The sequence below is a fragment of the Pseudopodoces humilis genome, chromosome 2, assembly GCF_049639895.1.
Source record: "Pseudopodoces humilis isolate 2021_Gansu_Grassland_sample_001 chromosome 2, ASM4963989v1, whole genome shotgun sequence".
NCBI classification, from domain to species: Eukaryota; Metazoa; Chordata; class Aves; order Passeriformes; family Paridae; genus Pseudopodoces; species Pseudopodoces humilis.
In genome coordinates this window covers 71,707,299-71,726,249 of record NC_142201.1, presented here as the reverse complement: position 1 = coordinate 71,726,249, position 18,951 = coordinate 71,707,299, and the positions used below count along the sequence as shown (strand labels likewise).

The 18,951-nt window shown below is 39.6% G+C and overlaps 1 protein-coding gene across 1 annotated transcript in view; it reads right to left on the bottom strand.

Annotated features, from left to right (window-relative positions):
* Positions 1–5,964, bottom strand: part of PSPC1 (paraspeckle component 1) — a 41,867-nt gene extending 35,903 nt beyond the window's left edge. The window contains exons 1-3 of the mRNA XM_005516247.2: positions 5,517–5,964; positions 3,563–3,864; positions 897–992 (exon numbers count right to left, since the gene is read on the bottom strand). Of these exons, the coding sequence (XP_005516304.1) occupies positions 897–992; positions 3,563–3,864; positions 5,517–5,900 (782 nt within the window). The 5' untranslated portion in view covers positions 5,901–5,964. The remainder of the gene's footprint in view (positions 1–896; positions 993–3,562; positions 3,865–5,516) is intronic.
* Between the last annotated feature and the right edge of the window lie 12,987 nt (positions 5,965–18,951).

Here is an 18,951-nt window from a genome sequence, read left to right as displayed (position 1 = left end):
GAACCAGACACAGCTTAGATCAGACATTAAGACAAGTAAAAAGACAATTTTCCAAAAATTGCCCAAATAAAATTTCAATTTATTTAATTATAAGATAAAAATTTGTATTGACATCAGTACAAAAGACTAAGCTGCAACACTAGATTAACAGTGTTCAGCCTTCTATATCAAGCAGTCAATTCACTAAACCAGTTATTTAAATAAACATAAATGCTTACTAGACAGCCCAGAATATTAGCCAGATTCTGTAACCATTAAAATGAGCCTGCATTTCCCATTCTAACACTAATACTGTACCTACCAGTGACAAATTTTTAAGAAGTGGTGTTCTACACTCTTACCAACATAAACATTTTAGATTCAAACAACATGAATGGCAAATTACAATACTAAAAACTAGTATTTTCAGATTAGGGGTCTTTTATCTCATGGTTGAGATTCACTTTCTCATGTCATGCTCCAAGTTTTACTTGAACTGTGGAAGCTGCAAAGATTTACAAGCCAGGGAGGCTGCAAATAGTTCAGAGGCTATTCAGAGAACATAAAGGTCTGTGAGTATTCTAAATCTCTGCAGGATTAGACCACACCTCTAATTCATAAAAGGCTGTAGTTTGCTAGCAACAAGCTTCCACTGAATGCAGTGTAGGCGAAGAACCTCTCTACTACAATAAATGCACAGAATGTTAAACCAACGAGCCATGTCTAAATTTTATTATGATTAGGAAATTTCAGAAAGCCCTGTTTAATCCTTTGAAACAAAACAGCAAAACATACAGAAGCACTACATCCTGCTACACAAACTCAAAAGTTTAATTAATTTAATTAATTAGTGTATATTTACAAAGGCAACTAAGTGCATAAATCACGTTTTTTAAAAAAGGCTAACCACAACTTACTTGTGGTACTGTTGTGTTTTTTGCATTAGCTTCTCAGGGAGTCCATCCTCATCATCAAATTGCTCCATTGGTTCTACAACAACAGGTCGAGGTGTTCTGGGAAACATTTTTAATTTAATAACTGAATCATTAATGAAGCAATTACAACTCATTTTAGCATTTTGAAGAAACAATCCAGAAAGCTAATATGTAATTCCTGTGTCTTGTCTTAAATCACAGAATTCCAATGAATCCCAATCTTAATAATTACCTTCAGAAAATAATTGTTTCTATGCCCAAATCCAGCTATTCAGCCTAGAAATAACAATTTACTTGACACAGTTCTGTGTCTTTACTTTTTTTTAAAAAAAATACCAAAACCATCTACCAATAACTACAAAATATTTAGGAAGGAACTATCTTTCTGTTTTTATCAGTGAGGCACCAGAGGCCATGACTTTCTGGGAAAGCACCAAACCCAAAACAGAGCAGCACAACCTATTCATATTTTTACTGACTTCTGCAACTAGTTTTGCTTTAGTTACTCTACAACTGAAAACAGCTTGATAATTTGGTATTAATATTACAGTAATAATAAGAAAAACATTTCTGTTTAAGTTATTTCAAATCCATTATTGGAATAACCATACACTCCACAAATTAGAATCCTAAATTATCTCTGAAAAACAGCTTTCTTGATACATAGTAACCACAGGCAAGCATGAGCCAGTACTGCCAAAGAGAGCAACGTAAGAACTCCGAGTAGTGTAAAAAGCTCTTTGCATCAGTCTTGGGAGCAGAGATTACAAAACACAGAGCGCTACAGACACAATTTTCAAAACACCAGCACTCATTTGTTGTGCTCCATGCCTTCATTTCTCTTTGCAGATCTTTCCCTACTGTCCATGCCCCTCATGAGAAAAAACAAAACAAAACAGAAAAACCAAAACCAAACCAATGACTCCCTCCAATATATTTTACTCTGGGCTTCAAGTTCCTATTAAAAAGATGAAGTCCAGAATCACAGGGCACCACTCAGCAACTGTTTTTTCTGATGCTATGTGCATGGCAATTGCTTACAGTTCTGCTATTTAAATGTAACTGAACTGTGGTGTTAACAAGTTATGATGTAAAACAACAATGTTAAAACACTAATGTTTTGAATGTCTACTTTTGATACATTTAAACAGGAACTGAAAGGTGTTCTGATCAGACAAAGAGTTTTCAGATAAAAAAGGTAAAACTTCAGACTCTGAAGCAAAACATAAAGGTAGATGGTAGCAGATTCATGTTAATTATCTTTGCAACTGTGCATCAGGGAACAAGTCACCTAAGCAAGAAAACAATCAAGTGCTTTTTATTCACTCAGGCCATGGTTAGATGCTCATTTCAATTCAACTGATCTATCCAGGCAGTAAAACAGGAATACCTTCTCCTCATATCTCAGCTTCTTTTTCCCTGCCACGTATCTCATGCCAAGAATAGCACTCATGTAACACTGAACTACATTGCTTCCCTTGTTTGGGTCACCACACTTGCATTAAATTACTAATGCCAAGAAAACCCGGAGTATAAGAATAAATTGCGGGCAGCTCCTCGTAACAGTAGAGATGTGTTCAAATTAAATTCCCTATGTAATTATGAAACCATCTAATCAGTTCACCAGCACACAAGATTTGGAGTTCCAGACCCCTTATTCACCTGCCAACATTTTCTCCTGCCTTATTCTCTGCTGGACTTGACATTAGCAAGCATCTTCCTGTGCTTGAACAGACTGCAATGGACCCCCCATACAAATAAATACCTTTCAGTTGTTTTAGCAAGCACAAGTGGCTTATGGAAGTATCATTAAGTTCTCCAGCACATAAAAGAACAGCACAGCCAGGGCAGGAAAAGAACTCCAAGCCCAATTCAATGGCATCAAGTTTTTCATGCTGTGAAACCACAGCCTTATTTTCCCAGTGAGAATCAGAAAAATAAAAAATAATCATAAATATGTATCATTTCATGCAATTTTTAAGAAAGCATTTGAAAATGTCACTTGTGACTGTGTAAAGTACAGCAGTTAACAACTCTCTTTGGCAAGTACAGAAATAGAAGATGCAAGAGAAGTGCTGCTATTTGCAAGCTTGCTTGTCCTTGAAATAGACTGTTTTCCAAACATCACTAGTACAAACCTCTTCGGAATCTCAGTCTTCATTTCTAAACAGTGAGAAAATCCTGGCCTTCTAAGCCACAGATACTTTTTGAGATAAAAACACTTTCTTTAGTCTACAGAAATACCAGCAATGTCATGCACTGTTTTGTTAAGAAACGAAGGAATATTATTCTGTTACTTTGTTACTGAGATAAGGAAGAGTGCAACCAATGAAAATAAAGTCTCAACTGAAAATGCCTTATTATAAAGCAAAGGAAAAGTAATATTGCATATGAACAAGAAAAAAAACCAGAATTTTGCTCTCAGACTCTCACATGGTAATAAGAAATCTTATAAACAGTAAGCAAAGAAAGATGGTTTTCTTTAAAAAAAATAGAGTATTTGTGGTATTCATGCAGAACACTTTAATTTCTAATGTCATGGCTTTCAGATTTTGAAAACAAAGTAAGAACTAGAGAACCATGAATGCAATTTTTGCTCACATCAGGAAGATATACTCACAAATTCAAACAAAAACCTGTGAACTTACGTTGTAAGCAAGAATGCCCCATCACTGCACCTTTCTAGAGCTTTCCGTGCTGGAGGTTTTGCTGCAAACTCTACAAAACCCTTCCCTGTAGCTCTGCCACGATCATCCACTACAACAACCGCTCTTTCCACTGGCCCGAATTGTGAGAATGCTTGTTCCAGGAGCTCATTGGAAACCACAGGTGACAAATTCTTCACAGTTAAGGCAGCTCCATGGGTAGCAAATCGAATTCGAAGTGGTCTGCTCTTCAAAATAGTACCATCAAGTTCTGCCTTTGCTATTTCAGCCAGGGTCCTAGATTCCTTTATAAAGATATAAAATAATTTATATATTTTATTTTCAAAGACAACAAATATCACTTTTGTGTGCCCCCCCCAAAAGTAGCAAAGTTGTTTTCCTTCACTTGAGCTACTGGCACCAGGATCATTCAATGTTTTTTCCCCCAGACAAAAAAAAACAAACCAAACCAACAACAAAAAACCCAACAAAGTCCCTGTCCTCTGATTGAAAACATGCATTACCCCTTATGGTTTATTCTAAAAAACAACATAGGCACAAATTTTTTGTTGCAAATTAGAGGACTTAATGATGCAACTACAAAGGTTTTGAGTAGAGTTGAAAACCTGATACTTTTCACGTTTACCTACTCAAATGCTTATAATTCTGCATCCCTAGCCCCCCGCAGCAGGAAATGGTATTCAAATATTACACTACATGATCTAAGGTGTTTTGCTTTTAAGTAAGTGAAAATATCACACTTGGTCTCAATGGATGTCCAATTCAAACAAATGATGAAATTACCTTCTTTGCTCATATATTCATTCATCTCACATTAATGGGCTTTCTCTACCCACATCCATGAGACAGTGTAAGTCAACAACTACCTTTTTTCTCACTTCAAAAATCTTCACCAGGTTTGATAGCTGCAATCCCTGACATTTAAAGAAATTCTTTATCTTTCTTCACAGTTCAACTGGCTAGGCAAGCTGCTAAAATATATATATATACACATATATACATACATATATATATATACATATACATATGTATGTATGTGTGTGTGTATGCATGTATGTATATGCCCTAAACATAATGGAAAAGGGAAGTTCACATAAAAACTCAATCTAATCTCTATTACACACAAAAATGAGTAACGAGATGCAAATATATCTCACTTCCTCCATAAAATTGCTATTTCAGGCTGGGGAACTCTCAGGGTAAAAGATGTATGGCAGAATGCCACAAGTATTTTAAGATGTCAAGCAAAAAGAAAAAAAAAAAAACAAATAACAAAAAACAAAAAACCCAAAAACGAATCAGTAAAATATATTGAAAAATCATAACCAGACACGTAAAACACTTTAAAGCTATTCCGAAAATGATACAAATCGGTGCATTTTAAACAGAGCAATAGTGAAAACTAATCTCGCACACTAAATTACCATTTAAATACAGTATCAAAAGCTTTTCGGATTATTCCCTTTTTTGCATGCTTAACTCGAGCATGCTTAATCAAATATTGTATTACCCCTAAAAATCTAGTCTTATCTGGGCACAAGTAATTTAAACAACCCACGGTGTGCAACCTTTTCAACTCCGTGATTTTATGTTCTGTGTTCACGATGGACGAGCAGCTGTATTTCGAAACAATCCTGTCCATTCTTTAAAATTAACTGTATTAGGTGCCGTGGGGTAAGGCAGGGGCCGAAACGCCAGGGGCTAGTAGGACTACTCTGATGCAGGGGGTCTGGCTTGGATGTGGAGAAGCGAACAGGGGAGGGGGAAGAAAGGAGAGGCGGAGGGACCAGCGCTAGCAGCGAGGAGGAGGAGGAGAATGAGAGGCAGATGCTGCCTTTTTTCACCCCCGCGGAAAAGGAGGGGAAGGGGGCGGGGGGCAGGGGACCGAAGCCTCCTGCTTACAGAGACAGCCCCAGGGGCCCGCCCGGATCCTCACCAGGCGGATGAAGCCGAAGCCACGGTCCCGATTGATGAAGACCTCGCTGGGCTCCCCGTAGCGCTCGAAAAGGCGCTTGAAATCCTCCTCAGTGATATCAGTAGGCAGATTCCCCACGAACAGCCGGCAACGCTGCGTGTAACTCTTCTCGCCAGGTTTAAGAAAGCTCTTGATATCGATGGTGAACCCAACCTCCTGCTCGTCATCTCCGCCACCTTCTTTGCTCGGCACCAGAGCCATGGCCGCCGCCGCCGCCTCACTCTCCGCTTCTAGGCCGCGCAATCCTTTCAGGTTGCCGCCGCCGCCACCCCCCACCATGCCCAGCGGCGCCGCTGGGGAGCTGTTTTCGATCCGCACTTGCTTCAAGTTCCTATTCGCGGCCATATCCGCTCCTTCCTCGCGGGTTCTCCCTCCGGGGACGCGGAACCCTGTTCAGCAGCCGCCGCCTCCGACCCTCAGCCAGTTCAAAATGGCGCCGCCGCCAACCCCGGCGAGTCGTGCCGTCCCCGCGGGAAGCCCCGCCCCGGCCCCTCTCCCCCTCACCGCCGCGCACGCCGCCGCCGCGCCCGCTCGGCCCCGCCGCACGGCCGAACCTGCCCCGCGCCCACGGAGAGCCCTCCTTCCCTCCCTAGGGACAGATGCTTGCCCGCCGCCGTGTTGTGTTAGAGCGGTGGTCTCCTCAGGCCGCCCCCAGGTAGAGGAGCCCCTCGCTGGGGTCTCTCCCGAGGGAAAGGCAGCCGGGGGGATTCCCTGGGAGTGTCTGGTCGCTGCGGGAGAGGGACGCAGGCGTGACACAGGAGACGCTGGGGCGGCGGCGGCGGGGACAGCCGAGGGAGTCACAGAACCACAGAATCAATCAGGTTGGAAAACACCTCTTGAGGTCATCGAGTCCAACCTGGGGCCCAGCACTGCCATGTCAACCAGACCACGGCACTGAGTGCCACGTCCAGTTTTTCCTTAAGTACCTCCAGGGAAAGTAATTTCACCACCATGCTGGGTAGCCCAGTGTCTAATTACTCCTTCTGTGAGGAGATTTTTTCCTGTTATCCAACCTAAACCTCTACTGGTGCAACTTGAGGCTGTCTCCTCTCATCCTGTCACTTGTTACCTGAGAGAACAGACCAGCCCCCACCTGGCTGCACCCTCCTTTCAGGCAGTTCCAGAGAGTGATGAGGTCCCCCCTGAGGCTCCTTTTCTCCAGGCTAAACACCCCCAGCTCCCTCAGCTGCTCCTCACAGCACTTGTGCCCCAGAGCCTTCCCCAGCTCCGCTGCCCTTCTCTGGACACGCTCCAGCCCCTCAATGTCTTTCTTGCACTGAGGGGCCCAGAACTGAGCACAGCATTTGAGGTGTGGCCTCAGCAGTGCCGAGTCCAGGGGGACGGTCACTGCCCTGCTCCTGCTGGCCACACCACTGCTGATCCAGGCCAGGAAGGACTGTCCGGGCACTGCTGTGCAGTGTGGGAGGACCTGAGGACACACAGGGCACAGAAAGCGAGGCAGGAGTGGGAGACAAATCTGAGTGAAGAGAGGCCCTGTTACACAGCTTCCAGGGCAACTTTTAACAGAGCAATAGCTTACATTATAAAGGGAGAAGCTTGCTTCTGAGAGGTGCAAAATCAAATGTTTCCTTCCTCGGGCACACCCTCTTACAGCAAAGACTATGGATTGCCCTCATCTGCAGCACCAGACTGTGATTTGCTCTCCTGCCAGATTCACAGCTGCTTGGTTTGGCTTGTGTGCTTCAAGCAATAGTACAACCAGTGCATGGTTTCTCTGAATTATTTGTTTCATTAATACAACTCTAGCACATAAAGTCCAGACCATCTTTTGAGGGTAGTAGTTACTTCAGCTAGTGTGTGGCATATACTGTTCTTTGGAAAAAGCAATATCAAGCATGACATTCAAGAACAAATTAATTCTACTACAGGTGTGTTGTTTGAGGGTTACTTTGTCTATTGCAGAATATTCTAAGTTCCCCTGTCTTATACCACTCGAGGTACAACAAAGATCTGTCCCTTTCTTCCTAGCTCAGAATCTGTTCAAGGACCTGGAGAAGACACAAGTTCCCAGTTTTATCAGTCCACCTCTTTCTGAAGCAGACTTGTAGGTGTAGGACACCAAGCTTTTTTAACCAAGCAGATTTTAACCTCTAAATTCAGAAAATACAGATGATAGGGGAAGGATATCTACTCATAGAAAAGGCATGAATTCAGGTAGTGTAGGAACATGATGAAGGTGTTAGAGTAGCAGTATAGGATCCCTAAAGCATCTTGACTGTCCAAAGAACAATGCTTTGAAGTATATTTAGGATTCAATAGCAAGTGGTAAGACACAAGTGTTTAAAAAAGGAACCAACTTACATCAAACCAATAACTTTCTAAAATGGGTAAGCATGAAAAAGAGTGAAATATATGCTAGAAATGATGTGACTATACACTGTAGATGTGTACTCATCAGTAGAGGGGAAAAAGGAAATACAAGGTAGTCTGGCTGTTAAGTTTTTACCTATGTGGGATAATAAAATTGTCATGGTTTTCAAACAGAGATTTCCAAAACAGGTTAGTAGTAAAAGCTGCAACCATTTAAATTGCAACCACAACTTCCTGTGTACTATAAAAATGTCAGTAGGAAGAGGAAAGAGTGTTTACAAATTCCATAGTATTCTTACTTTTCCTTAATATAGCAATACCTCAATTTTAAAAATTATAGTTTAGTAAAATAGAGCAACAAAATCCCACCTTCCAGAAACAAGGAAATATATCTGAAAAAATATATATACTTAATGTGCTCATGGATCCATACATTGTCATACATAATTAGATTCAGAGTACAACCATAATGCATGCACTTGTTTTAGCTTTTTTGCGAAGGAGGTACTTGCACATGCCCCATGGTCAAACATTTAAAGGTAACACACAAAAAGAACCTGATATCTGCTGCTTTCAGTCACTTCTCACCTTTATTTACACATCGCAATAATTTACTCATTCATCAGAAGAGCCCCAGACAGTTTATCTCCCTAAGTGCCCAAAGTCTTGATGGCTTGGTGACTTCTACACCTTGCCACTGACACCAGTTAACCAATAAATATTTTGAAAGGAGAGAAAAAGGTCCTTAAAGTTCTTATCCCAATGTTTTCCTTCAGCTATAAACATCCAATGAAATCTTTATGGCTTACTAAATCAAGTTCAGATCATTGAAAGGGATAAGGGATATCCTAGGCTGTTCCAGCCACTCTCCATTAGTTTGGTATTATTATCTTTAATATTTTCAATGTAGTTGAACTACATTAAAGTGATTTCAGGAGAATGGGGGAGAAACAGTTATAATCACATCATAATTGACATTCATTCTGTCATTCTTCAGGGGTTTTATGGAAGCCTGAATTTATTCAACTTGGCATTCAAAAGGCCACAACAGGCAGCACTGATTTTGAATTAAAACAGTCATGAGTTCTTAATTTCATGAAAAGGAATTAAATCTCAAGATTTCAATGAAAATAATTTTGTTAAGTTTCAGCCCATTTCATTGCACTTCCTTTCTTTCCATTCCATTATTTTCACTTTTTTCCCCATTAATTTTTTTCACTTAATTTCAGAATTTTATTTTTTTTTCAATTTCATTTCATGTCATTATATTTCCTTTCCTGACATTTCATTTCACTTCATTCCTTGATTTCTCCTTTAATTTCTTTTCCTGAAATGAAAATCCTTAATTTCATGAAAGGAAATGAAATCACAAGGTTTCAAGCAATACAATTTAATGAAGTTTTGACTCATTTCACTGCACTTCATCTCATTGTATACCATTTATTTGTTTCCACTTCATTTCAGAATTTTATTTTTTTTTCACACAAATCTTTTAACAAGCTTGGGGCTGCAGCTGAGATGCCCGTCCCCATGCATGGCCCTAAGCTGAAAGGTGTTGAGGCAGAAATGTTATGGCTCTGCCATGATCCTCTTGGCACGTGTTTTCCAGCTCCAGTGTTCCTGGAGCTAGAGGCTCTTTTCCTCTCTCAACCCGTCTAAGCCTGATAGCACCTGGTCTCTGGAGCTGAGATGCTCATCACTATAGGTGGTCCAGATTAGAAAGATGTAGGAGCAGCAATGGTGGGGCTGTGCTGGAACAGACTTGTCAGGACTTCTCCAGCCCCAGTGTTCCTGAAGCTGTAGGCTCCTTTACTCGCTCAACCCTAACCTTAACCGCAACCCTAACCCTGACGGCAGCTTGGCACCGTGGCAGATGTCGTCATCTCCATAGGTAGCACAGCCTAAAAAGTGCTGAGTCAGCAATGTTGCCAACCTACCCTGATGCCCTTGCACTGCCTTTTTGAGTGTCAGTGTCCCAGGAGCTGTAGGCTCTGCAGCTCTGAACCCTAACCTGAAACTAGCTTGTCTGCTGCCAAGGTCCATAGGCCATGGCTGGCCAGGATTCAAAAAGTGAGAAATCTTGGTACCCTTCCATGATGAAAATCCTCAATTTCATGAAAAGAAATTAAATCCAGAGATTGCAATGACAAATCATTTTGTGAAGTTTCAGCTCATTCCTGTCATTCCAATTCCATTTAATTGTTTTCACTTCCTTTAGGAATTTTAGGGTTTTGCAATTTCATTTCATGTCATTATATTTCATTTAATTTCATTTCTGTCTTTACATGTACTGCCAGACTCTCTTTTCTTACTCATGTATTGTTTTGGATTATCATCTCACAGATGGTTTTGTACTTAAATTTACTAGCATAAATAAAATATTCTGCATATGCATGAGTATCTATAGTACAATCACTTTTGCTCTATTGAGAAGAACATTTATTGGAAAAAGAAAAAGGAACAGAATTGTGAAAATCAGCAGTATTTTTTATTTTGTCTGCTGCAGAGCTGGGTTATGTTTGGTGTATGCTAAAGTGTTCATGCTATCAAGAGATTTGGCTGTATTTCCAAAACACACACAATCTAGCCATGTGCCATATGAGACAGAAGGAACTGTCCTAGCCTTTAATTTTCTGTATCATAGCATTACTTTCCTACCAAATATCAGCATCCTGCTGAATATCAGGAATGCATCAAATCTCTAAAAGAAGGCAGTAAGAGCTTTTTATGCTGCAAAGTTAAAAATGCTACACATCTTGATCTGCAAATAAAAATCTGACATTGTTTGTGGTTAGCTTTGTACAACTTCAATGTGATTGCTCTGATGCCAGCACTCCAGTGATGACAACGGCGATAGTGCTGAAACTGACTCCTCAAAAGGCGACTGTAGCTTAGTGCTCAACACATCTCCGGACTCCCAGTTTTATTTCCTTCTACTTCCTAAAATCTGCAATGAGTCACAGTTAGGATCAGTACTTGTAATTCAAGGTCGTGAACAAAATGTATCAGGGAGCTCTAGAACTGAGAGGCAAATTAGGGCATGGAAGAGGATGCTCTGTTCAAGAAGAAAAGGGAAACAAGGGAAAACACTAAATTCTGCATTGAAAAAGTAGGGAATGAGATAGGCAGATCGGTTAGATCCAGCCTGAGGCTGGGATTCTATTCACAACTGCAAGGCGAGGGGATTGAGGCAAACCTCTGTGCATGACTTGACACAGGTGGGAGCTTCTTCTCTTGCTGTTACATACAGTGTTTGCCTTCAGTATTGCTCATGGCAATGTCTGGGCAAATTAACTTTAGGCAGGTATTGGTCTCCACTACTGAGCTTTTCTTACCAAGTCCAGCTGGCTGAAAATATTAAATCATAAGGGCATGGAGGAAGAGGGGCTTAATGCAACCTGAAATAGCGATGCGTTCTTTGTGATTGCCTGTGGATGACCTCACGGCTATTAATGGATTATGAGGAGAGGTTACGGGCTCATGTCGTTGCAGTGCCATCTGGTGACAAATACTGGAATTATCACTGTAATAGAATAATTCAAGTGGAAATAAACATGACAAGCCTACAATAATACCATCTCTCTAGTCCCAGATGGACAGCACGACTTGGATTTTCTATTTTTAAACTTGGTGGGAAAGCTGCCTTTCTCTGTATTCTTTTCTTAACACTAGCAGAATTCAGCAACATTCTTTCATTGTTTTTACATGGATTGAAATGTACATGAATCACATTTATCAAAATCTGTACAACCTAACCTAATATGGTTAGTAGTCACCTAAATGCATGCCGTATTAAAAGATATTTTAATGGGAATGATGGCCTGTATTTTGGAATTATTCATGTTTTAATAGTCAGTACTATTCTTTGAAACAACATTGGTCTCAAGGAAACAAGGACTGAAAATATATGAAAATATATGTGTCTGTGAAAGTACTTGTCAGACGGACATATAGGTTTAACAAACGTTACGTGAGTTTTCCAAAGTTACTTTCTCCAATAATATAATCAATGCATGCAGTGCACTCCTTTTACAATATTTTTCAGCATATTGTCTTTACCTTTTCTGCAGAAGAGTGACAGTAAATTACTAAGGCAAGCAGGAAGTTAGAGACTTAAGGAAGCATTTCCCGAATATATTCAGCCCTTAATTTACATCTAAACAATCATTTGGTATCCTGTCAGCATATGAGGCAGTAGAGCTTTAATTGGGCATACAGTAGAATATGGTAGATGGCCACTGGTTAGGGGTTTTGTTCTCTTTTATTCCAAATAATCTCTTTTACAATTTGTAGCAAAATAAATTTCTTGTATTTGATTATTCAATTAAGCTAATGTATTCTGTAAATTTTCTTACATTATTCTTATTTGTTCACTGTATTTTTTCTTTTGGTTTTCCATTCAAATTGGGACATAAGGCTATTTCTCTGTGAATTGACTTACTCTTCCACAGTGCCAATGGGGCTGAAAATGTTCTGTAATCTGAACAGTGACTGTGATCTTAAAAGCTAAAAGATATTTCTCTGTGGACTTTATATTTGCTTTCCAGTTCCAGGATTGAATTTTGTATTTTTCAAGGGAAGAAATTTAAACTGAATTAGGAATGTGTGAACTCAATTTTTCAGGAGTTTATCTAATACTTTTACCTAAACCTCTTTGATTTTACTCATATCTGTCAATCACTCTTACAGCTAGAGAAGAAATAGTATTTATAATCTTTGAACATTTTTTACAGGTCAAAATATTTTACCATGCTGAAAACTCAGTTACTTGAAAATTTTACCTAGAAAAAAATTAGGAAATTATGAAAAAATTAATTGGAATATTATTTTGACACTTTTTTAAATAGTTAACTTTGATGATTTTTTTTTTTAATGGAATGTGGTTTGTCTGTAGTGTAGCACTCAGGAATTTAGGAACTGCCATATTAGAGAAACCTCAAGGCCTCTCTTATTAATTGTACTATTTTTTTGACAGATAGTTGATGCCAAACATTTAAGGGAAAAGTGTTGACCTGTCTAGGAAGGAAATGTAGGAAGAAGATGTACAGTTTAACTGTTAAATAAAATAAAATAAAATAGTAAGATATATAATCTCTAAATTGATACATTAAAATTGATACCAGAAAATTAAGTCTAATTTCACATTATGTAACAAGGCATTAAACTGTTTTTAACTTGCTAATAGTTGCTATTCAGTACTTGTTAATTCAGGTGCATGTGTAAAATTATACCAGATTTTATATCAGATTTTAAACATTTTTACTTTTTTTTTCCCCCAAAAAACTCTTTGAATCTAGTTTTTGTGAGTGTGGCCATGTCCAGCAGCACCGCTGCTCTGTAGAGTCTCTGCTCCATTCTTTCACCTGACATTTCTTACTGTCCCTGTCTTGTTTCTTACTGGAGGGTTTTTTTGAAACATTACTCTCCCGCTTATACAGCCACATGTAAATGGGATGGGGAAACTAATCCATCTGAAGGAATAAAGGGAGAGGGAGAAGAGGAGCAAGTGAAATGTTTAAGCAGGCATTGGTGGTTAATAAATTCCGCCTCATCTCAAACAGTACCTGTTAGCGTTTTCCTGTTACTGGAGGGGAAGAAAGAAGCACTCCCTAAGGTACTAGCTCCTTCCGTGTCTGCAATTTGGAGGTATCCATCTTCATGAGCATGACAAAGAGTCTGTCCCTGTGAAAACCTCACCCAAGGCATTTGAGGATATCCTGCTACAGCTTAAAGTTTTTCTATCCCTATGACAGCTATCTTTCAGGTAAGTGTTGCCAGCTATCTGGTACAACGTTCATTAAAGTGGACTTGAGCTGAAATTGTAGACTGGAGTAAATGAGACCTGAGCATATTTCTTGCCCCCAACTCATCTTTAGATTAAGATAAAGTTACTTTTTCAAGGAAATAGCTCAGCGACCAAGGAGGTAGTTGATAACTGTAACACACTGAATCATGATAGCAAAATAAACAATAAAATTTGAGCAAAAACTTTAAATATAGACCCACTTTTTTGCCTAAAGTCGTAGTCCAAAGTGGAGTGGCATAGTCCATTTTATCTCTTTTCAGACCAGAATAAAGAAGGCCACAGGCTCCCCAGATAATCTCTCAAGCAAGATCCAATCCCAAAGTAAATGCAAGGGCAATTTAGCTCATTCAGCAAACACAGTAAACTGCTGTACATGCCTGAAGGTCAGGCAGCCTTGCAACGATAGTGGGATCTCAGAGAAAACCTCTTGCACTTCAAAACAACTCTCCTGCAGCCAGCCAGCTTCTATCCCTGATGGAATCTCATTTAAGCCATGTAGCAGGGAACTGCTCCCTTGAGTGGCTCCCTGCACCAGTGACTGATTAGTCACAGGCTGGAATAAGTTGCTCCCACAGGTCCTGGGGGTGCTCCACACACTGTGACAGTTCCTGGGAGTCACTGGTTAAATCTGTAGCATAGCAAGATTGCTTTGCTGCCCAGCAATAAAGAAATCTGTTAGAAATTGTACTATCCCATAGAGAAATTTAAGACAACAGTATATCATATCTGCTTAGATAAGATACATATATCTTTTTGGTTTGGGTTGTGGTGGTTTGTGTTTTGGTTTTTTTTCCTGGTATATTTTTTCCTAATATTAAGGACTGTAAAGAGAACTAAAGAAGGATTTCTGTTTGAATGTCAGACCAAAGGCAGATGCATGATGTGAACACATTTAACAGAACATTCTGTGATGCAGCACAATTTATTTAAGTCAGTATTTTCCAAAGCAGGTGATAAAAGCTAGAGGCTAAAAGCAGTAGAAGCATTAAGTATTTACTTCCTTCAAAAATAATGCCATTGTTTATACAGGTGTCTGTGAGACATACAGCCTACAAAGTCTTGATCTTCATAGTATCTCTGCACTGGGGATAATGTTTACTTACTTCACATGAGTAATGTAATGTAATATGAATTAACTTTTAAGCACTCTGAATTCTCAAATGAAGGAAATTCTTCAAGTATAAATTCCCAAGATTACTAGTGTGTTATCACACACAGAATCCCAGTTATCCTATGGCAGAAATGTGAGTAGGACAAATCCCCAAAGCAAGTGATGTTCATTAGATGTTCCAATTCTGAGAAAAATTGGGACACTATGGTCATTTTTTTTTTTAATAAGACAAAGGACCAAATGTACTGCTTGTAGGAACAGGACTAGAAAGAAAAAAAAAAAAAAAAAAACAACCTTAAAGCCAGATACCCATACAACAACTCTGCAAATCTGCTCACCTGATCACCTGGTGCTTACAGAGGCATCCTGCATGCAACCTCTTTTTCCATGTACAATATACAAAGAAGATCACAAGCAAACCCAGCCACCTAAAGTGTTTGCACAGTGGGACCCACGTTCTGAGCCTAGATAGGCTAGGGATGAATGCCTCTGTTAGTATATATGGGAAATGGCACGACATTTGAAAAAACTGTGATGATGCAGAAGCACCTGGAACTCAGGGTTCTGGAATGTCCTGTGTCCAGTTCCTCTGGACACAATCAAACCTGAGATGATAAGGTCACAAGAAGTCACTAATTCAGTTTTTTTTTTTTCATTTTTGCAGGTGAACTTACTTGGTGGATACTCAGTGGAGAACAGGAAGCAACCAGAACACTTGAGATACTTTTTCTCAAACTAGCCCAATCATGGCACACTATCCTGAGTATGATGAGTGCAGAACACAATGAGGAGCGCATCCTCAGACATGTGCACACGCTTTCTAAGACACATCAGGTTTCAGTGAAGCCCTAAAATAGAGAGGCCAGTTTGATGGAAAGGGAGGAGAGAATAGACTGGTCAGGGTCCAAGTGTGAAGGGATCTTGAGCTCTCTCTGAGCCTGTGTATAGAAAATGGGCCTGGTGAGAGAAGTTTGCTTATAATATCTCAACAACCTGATTACTTATACCAGAGCTCTCTGTGTCAAAAAAAATATTCTTTCTCAGTATTTCTCATGGCTCAAAAAAAAAAAAAAATTAATAACCTCCTTGTATTTATTTTTACTTTTGCTTTCTTATTTAATCAAGTGGGATCTTTATATGGTTTGGTCCTGAACTATGTCACCTAAATTTGGCTGGTGGCCACACTTGCACAAGGTACTACCATGCATTGCAGTGGACTGTAAATGGTTTTGCACTGGAAAGAATCTGAGCACAGGTAAAATTTGCCTTACAGACAGCTATAAGACTGAATATCAGAAGTTGAGACTTGAAGTGCTGTTAATCAATTTTGAACCATCGAGGTGTATTATTTCAGGGACTAAACTGATTAGCACTGATTAGCTTTGGTTTGGTAACCAGTTGACTGATTAAAGAACAGATTTCCTGTTTTCAATTAAGAATAGAAAAAAAATGATGAAGAGGATGTTTAAATTAAGAGAAGATAATGCAAAGGAGATTTTCTGTGATAGCAAGAGAAAAAGACCTGATATTAGGGACACACAAGCGTTTGGTGAGTACAACCATTACTTTATTACAATGAAGAAAAGCAACCTTTCCAAGTTGCATTGTCATATGGGTAATATAAGGAAGCTACAGATCCTTCAATAATCAATATATCAATAATAGGTCAATAATAGGAACAGAAAGGAAACTAACTGGAGAACAGTGACATCCAGCCCACTCATCAAGACAAATAAGGCCAAGTCTAGAACACAGATGATAGAAAACCAAATGCAACATATTCTGGCCTTACATGGAAGGAAAGAATAAAGAAGATGCATGAGCAATGTGAGGAACTAGGATGTGCCAACCTGCAGTGCAAGTGCACTGGCAGGATGAAAGTCTTCATTCAACAGCATGGCAACATCACCATCATTTCTTCATGCTTCTGCTGTTTGTGAGAGATGCCTGAGACAGAGTGCTTGGATGATGGGGAGATGGTTGGTCAAAATACCAAAATACACTGACGGCTGAAGCTATTATCTCTGGCATGGGTTGTACACTAGTATCCTCCACACCATTCACTTCAGTGAATGTTCCCATAAAAGACAGAAGGATGAACAGTGTTAAAAGGAAAAAATGCTTCAATCAGCACAAAAATTTGCTGTATTTGAGCAAGCAGCAGATTGAGCTGTGAGAAAGAGCTGGGTTATGCAAACAGAAAGAGATCAAGCTGCACTTGCAGGAAGTGACCAGGTTGAAGTGGAAATTCCTTTAATGTGTGAAAAACACACTTTTTGTTATGTATATGGCAATCCTCTCTTTTATTCTACATCCCTATAGCCTCAGCCTCCTATCATTGCATCTCTCTTATCTTAATCTCTCATCTTTTAACAAATATGCTACCATAGGCTGCCTTTTAAAATACTTGTTTAGCACAAATAATCAAACTCCTTGCTTAATTACTTTATTTTCTGCTATAACTGGAGGCTTAGCAGAGGCAGTACATAAAGTCACCTGTGAGGAACCTAATGAATAATTGATCCCTTCCACAATGCCAGCATGTCCTGTTCTTCCTGAGAGTGCAGGCTGATTTGTTTTGTTCTGCCATTTTCCAGGTCTGTGCTGTTTCTCCCGACGAACTGAGCTCACCACCCTACCACAGGGGCAGGCCCAGCCCATCCAAGGGTCACAAAACTGTCAAAATGCCTGGGGACAAAATTGGCTTCATTCCTTTTGATGGATGCTATTTTAAAGAATGTGCTGGTGCACTGTGGCTTTGCCCTCTGTGGAGGGCGTTTTCACCTCTGGGAGTACTGGAAAATGGTCATAGATGGAGCACAGCCCCGTATATGATGTTGGAAGAATACAGTACTGGAGGTCCCAGTGGTTCTCAACAGTGAAAAATGATCCACCTTGATTCCATATTAGGACAAAAGTTAGGGTTTAAGGCTACACATGGTATAGATAACTTCCAACACAATCAGTTTTAACTTGTTGGCTAAGTAATTGATTTACACAATCCTGTAACTGATTTGTACTCAAGAAGAGAGCACTTAAATACTCAAAATTATATCATCTTTTTTGATACATGTAGTAAAGAGGTTCAGTCTACACTGATCCATCTGTTCACACCTGGAAATGTCAGGGCTGAGAAAGGTCCCCCAAGACAGAATCCCTTCTGCCAACAGGACTGAACATCACTTACCTTAATGGCTACTTGGCCAGGATCCGCTCAGGTGTATTTAGTCTTACAAGACACTTATCCAATGGGAAATACATTTGAAAGACAATAATGTCATTTTACTCCTTCTTTTTCAATTATGCTTTCTTTGGGGTCACATTCACCTCATCTTTAACAGAGGTGTTATACTCATCCCTGCCCATCCTGTTGCCTTGTGATACCTGGTATCTCAGTAGCTGTGAGTATGTTGCTCTGAAAAATTGGTGGTGGACATGGCACATAATACTGGCTAGAAATTGATACTGTTGAAGAAGACAGCAGTTGCCAGAATGTGGGCTGAAAAAATGCTGGGTTTAATTTAAAACTTTATTGCCAGATTTCACACTTTATACTTAGCAAAACTGTTTCTTGACAAGTGAACTTTCAGAAGACCATACTGTGCAGAATGGGTGAAAAATACATATAAATCTGTGAACACAGACTGCAGTCCATCCAGACAGTGTGAATGTTTAACCTACAGAAGAGTTGCCTGTGAGAAGCACTGTGTTTACTGTTATAAAACATTCTTTGTGTATTTCAGAATCACTCCAGGGAAGCCTATCCCAGCACCCTCAGATGCAAATAATTTTGGGAGTGTGATAAAAGTTTTGGTTATTCAAGAATTAAAAATATATATTCCATATTATGGTATGAATCTGCTACTTCTTCCAACATATGTTTGAGGATCAGAGGAATAAATAGTACAGAGAGGAAAACCAAGCACATTGCAGCAGTGTGGAAAAGGCTTATATTATACAAAGAAATACAGTAAGGCCATCAAAGATAACTCTTCTTCTTTCTCTAAACTTGTGGAAAGCAATAGAAACTTGCTCTCCAGGGTAGCTTAAATGAATGGGTGAATGGCATATAGAGATCAAGCTTGAATGAAGTCTCAGTAAAAAATTGCCTTCAAAGATTACAGAGGCCTTCTTGATATGCAAAGTTA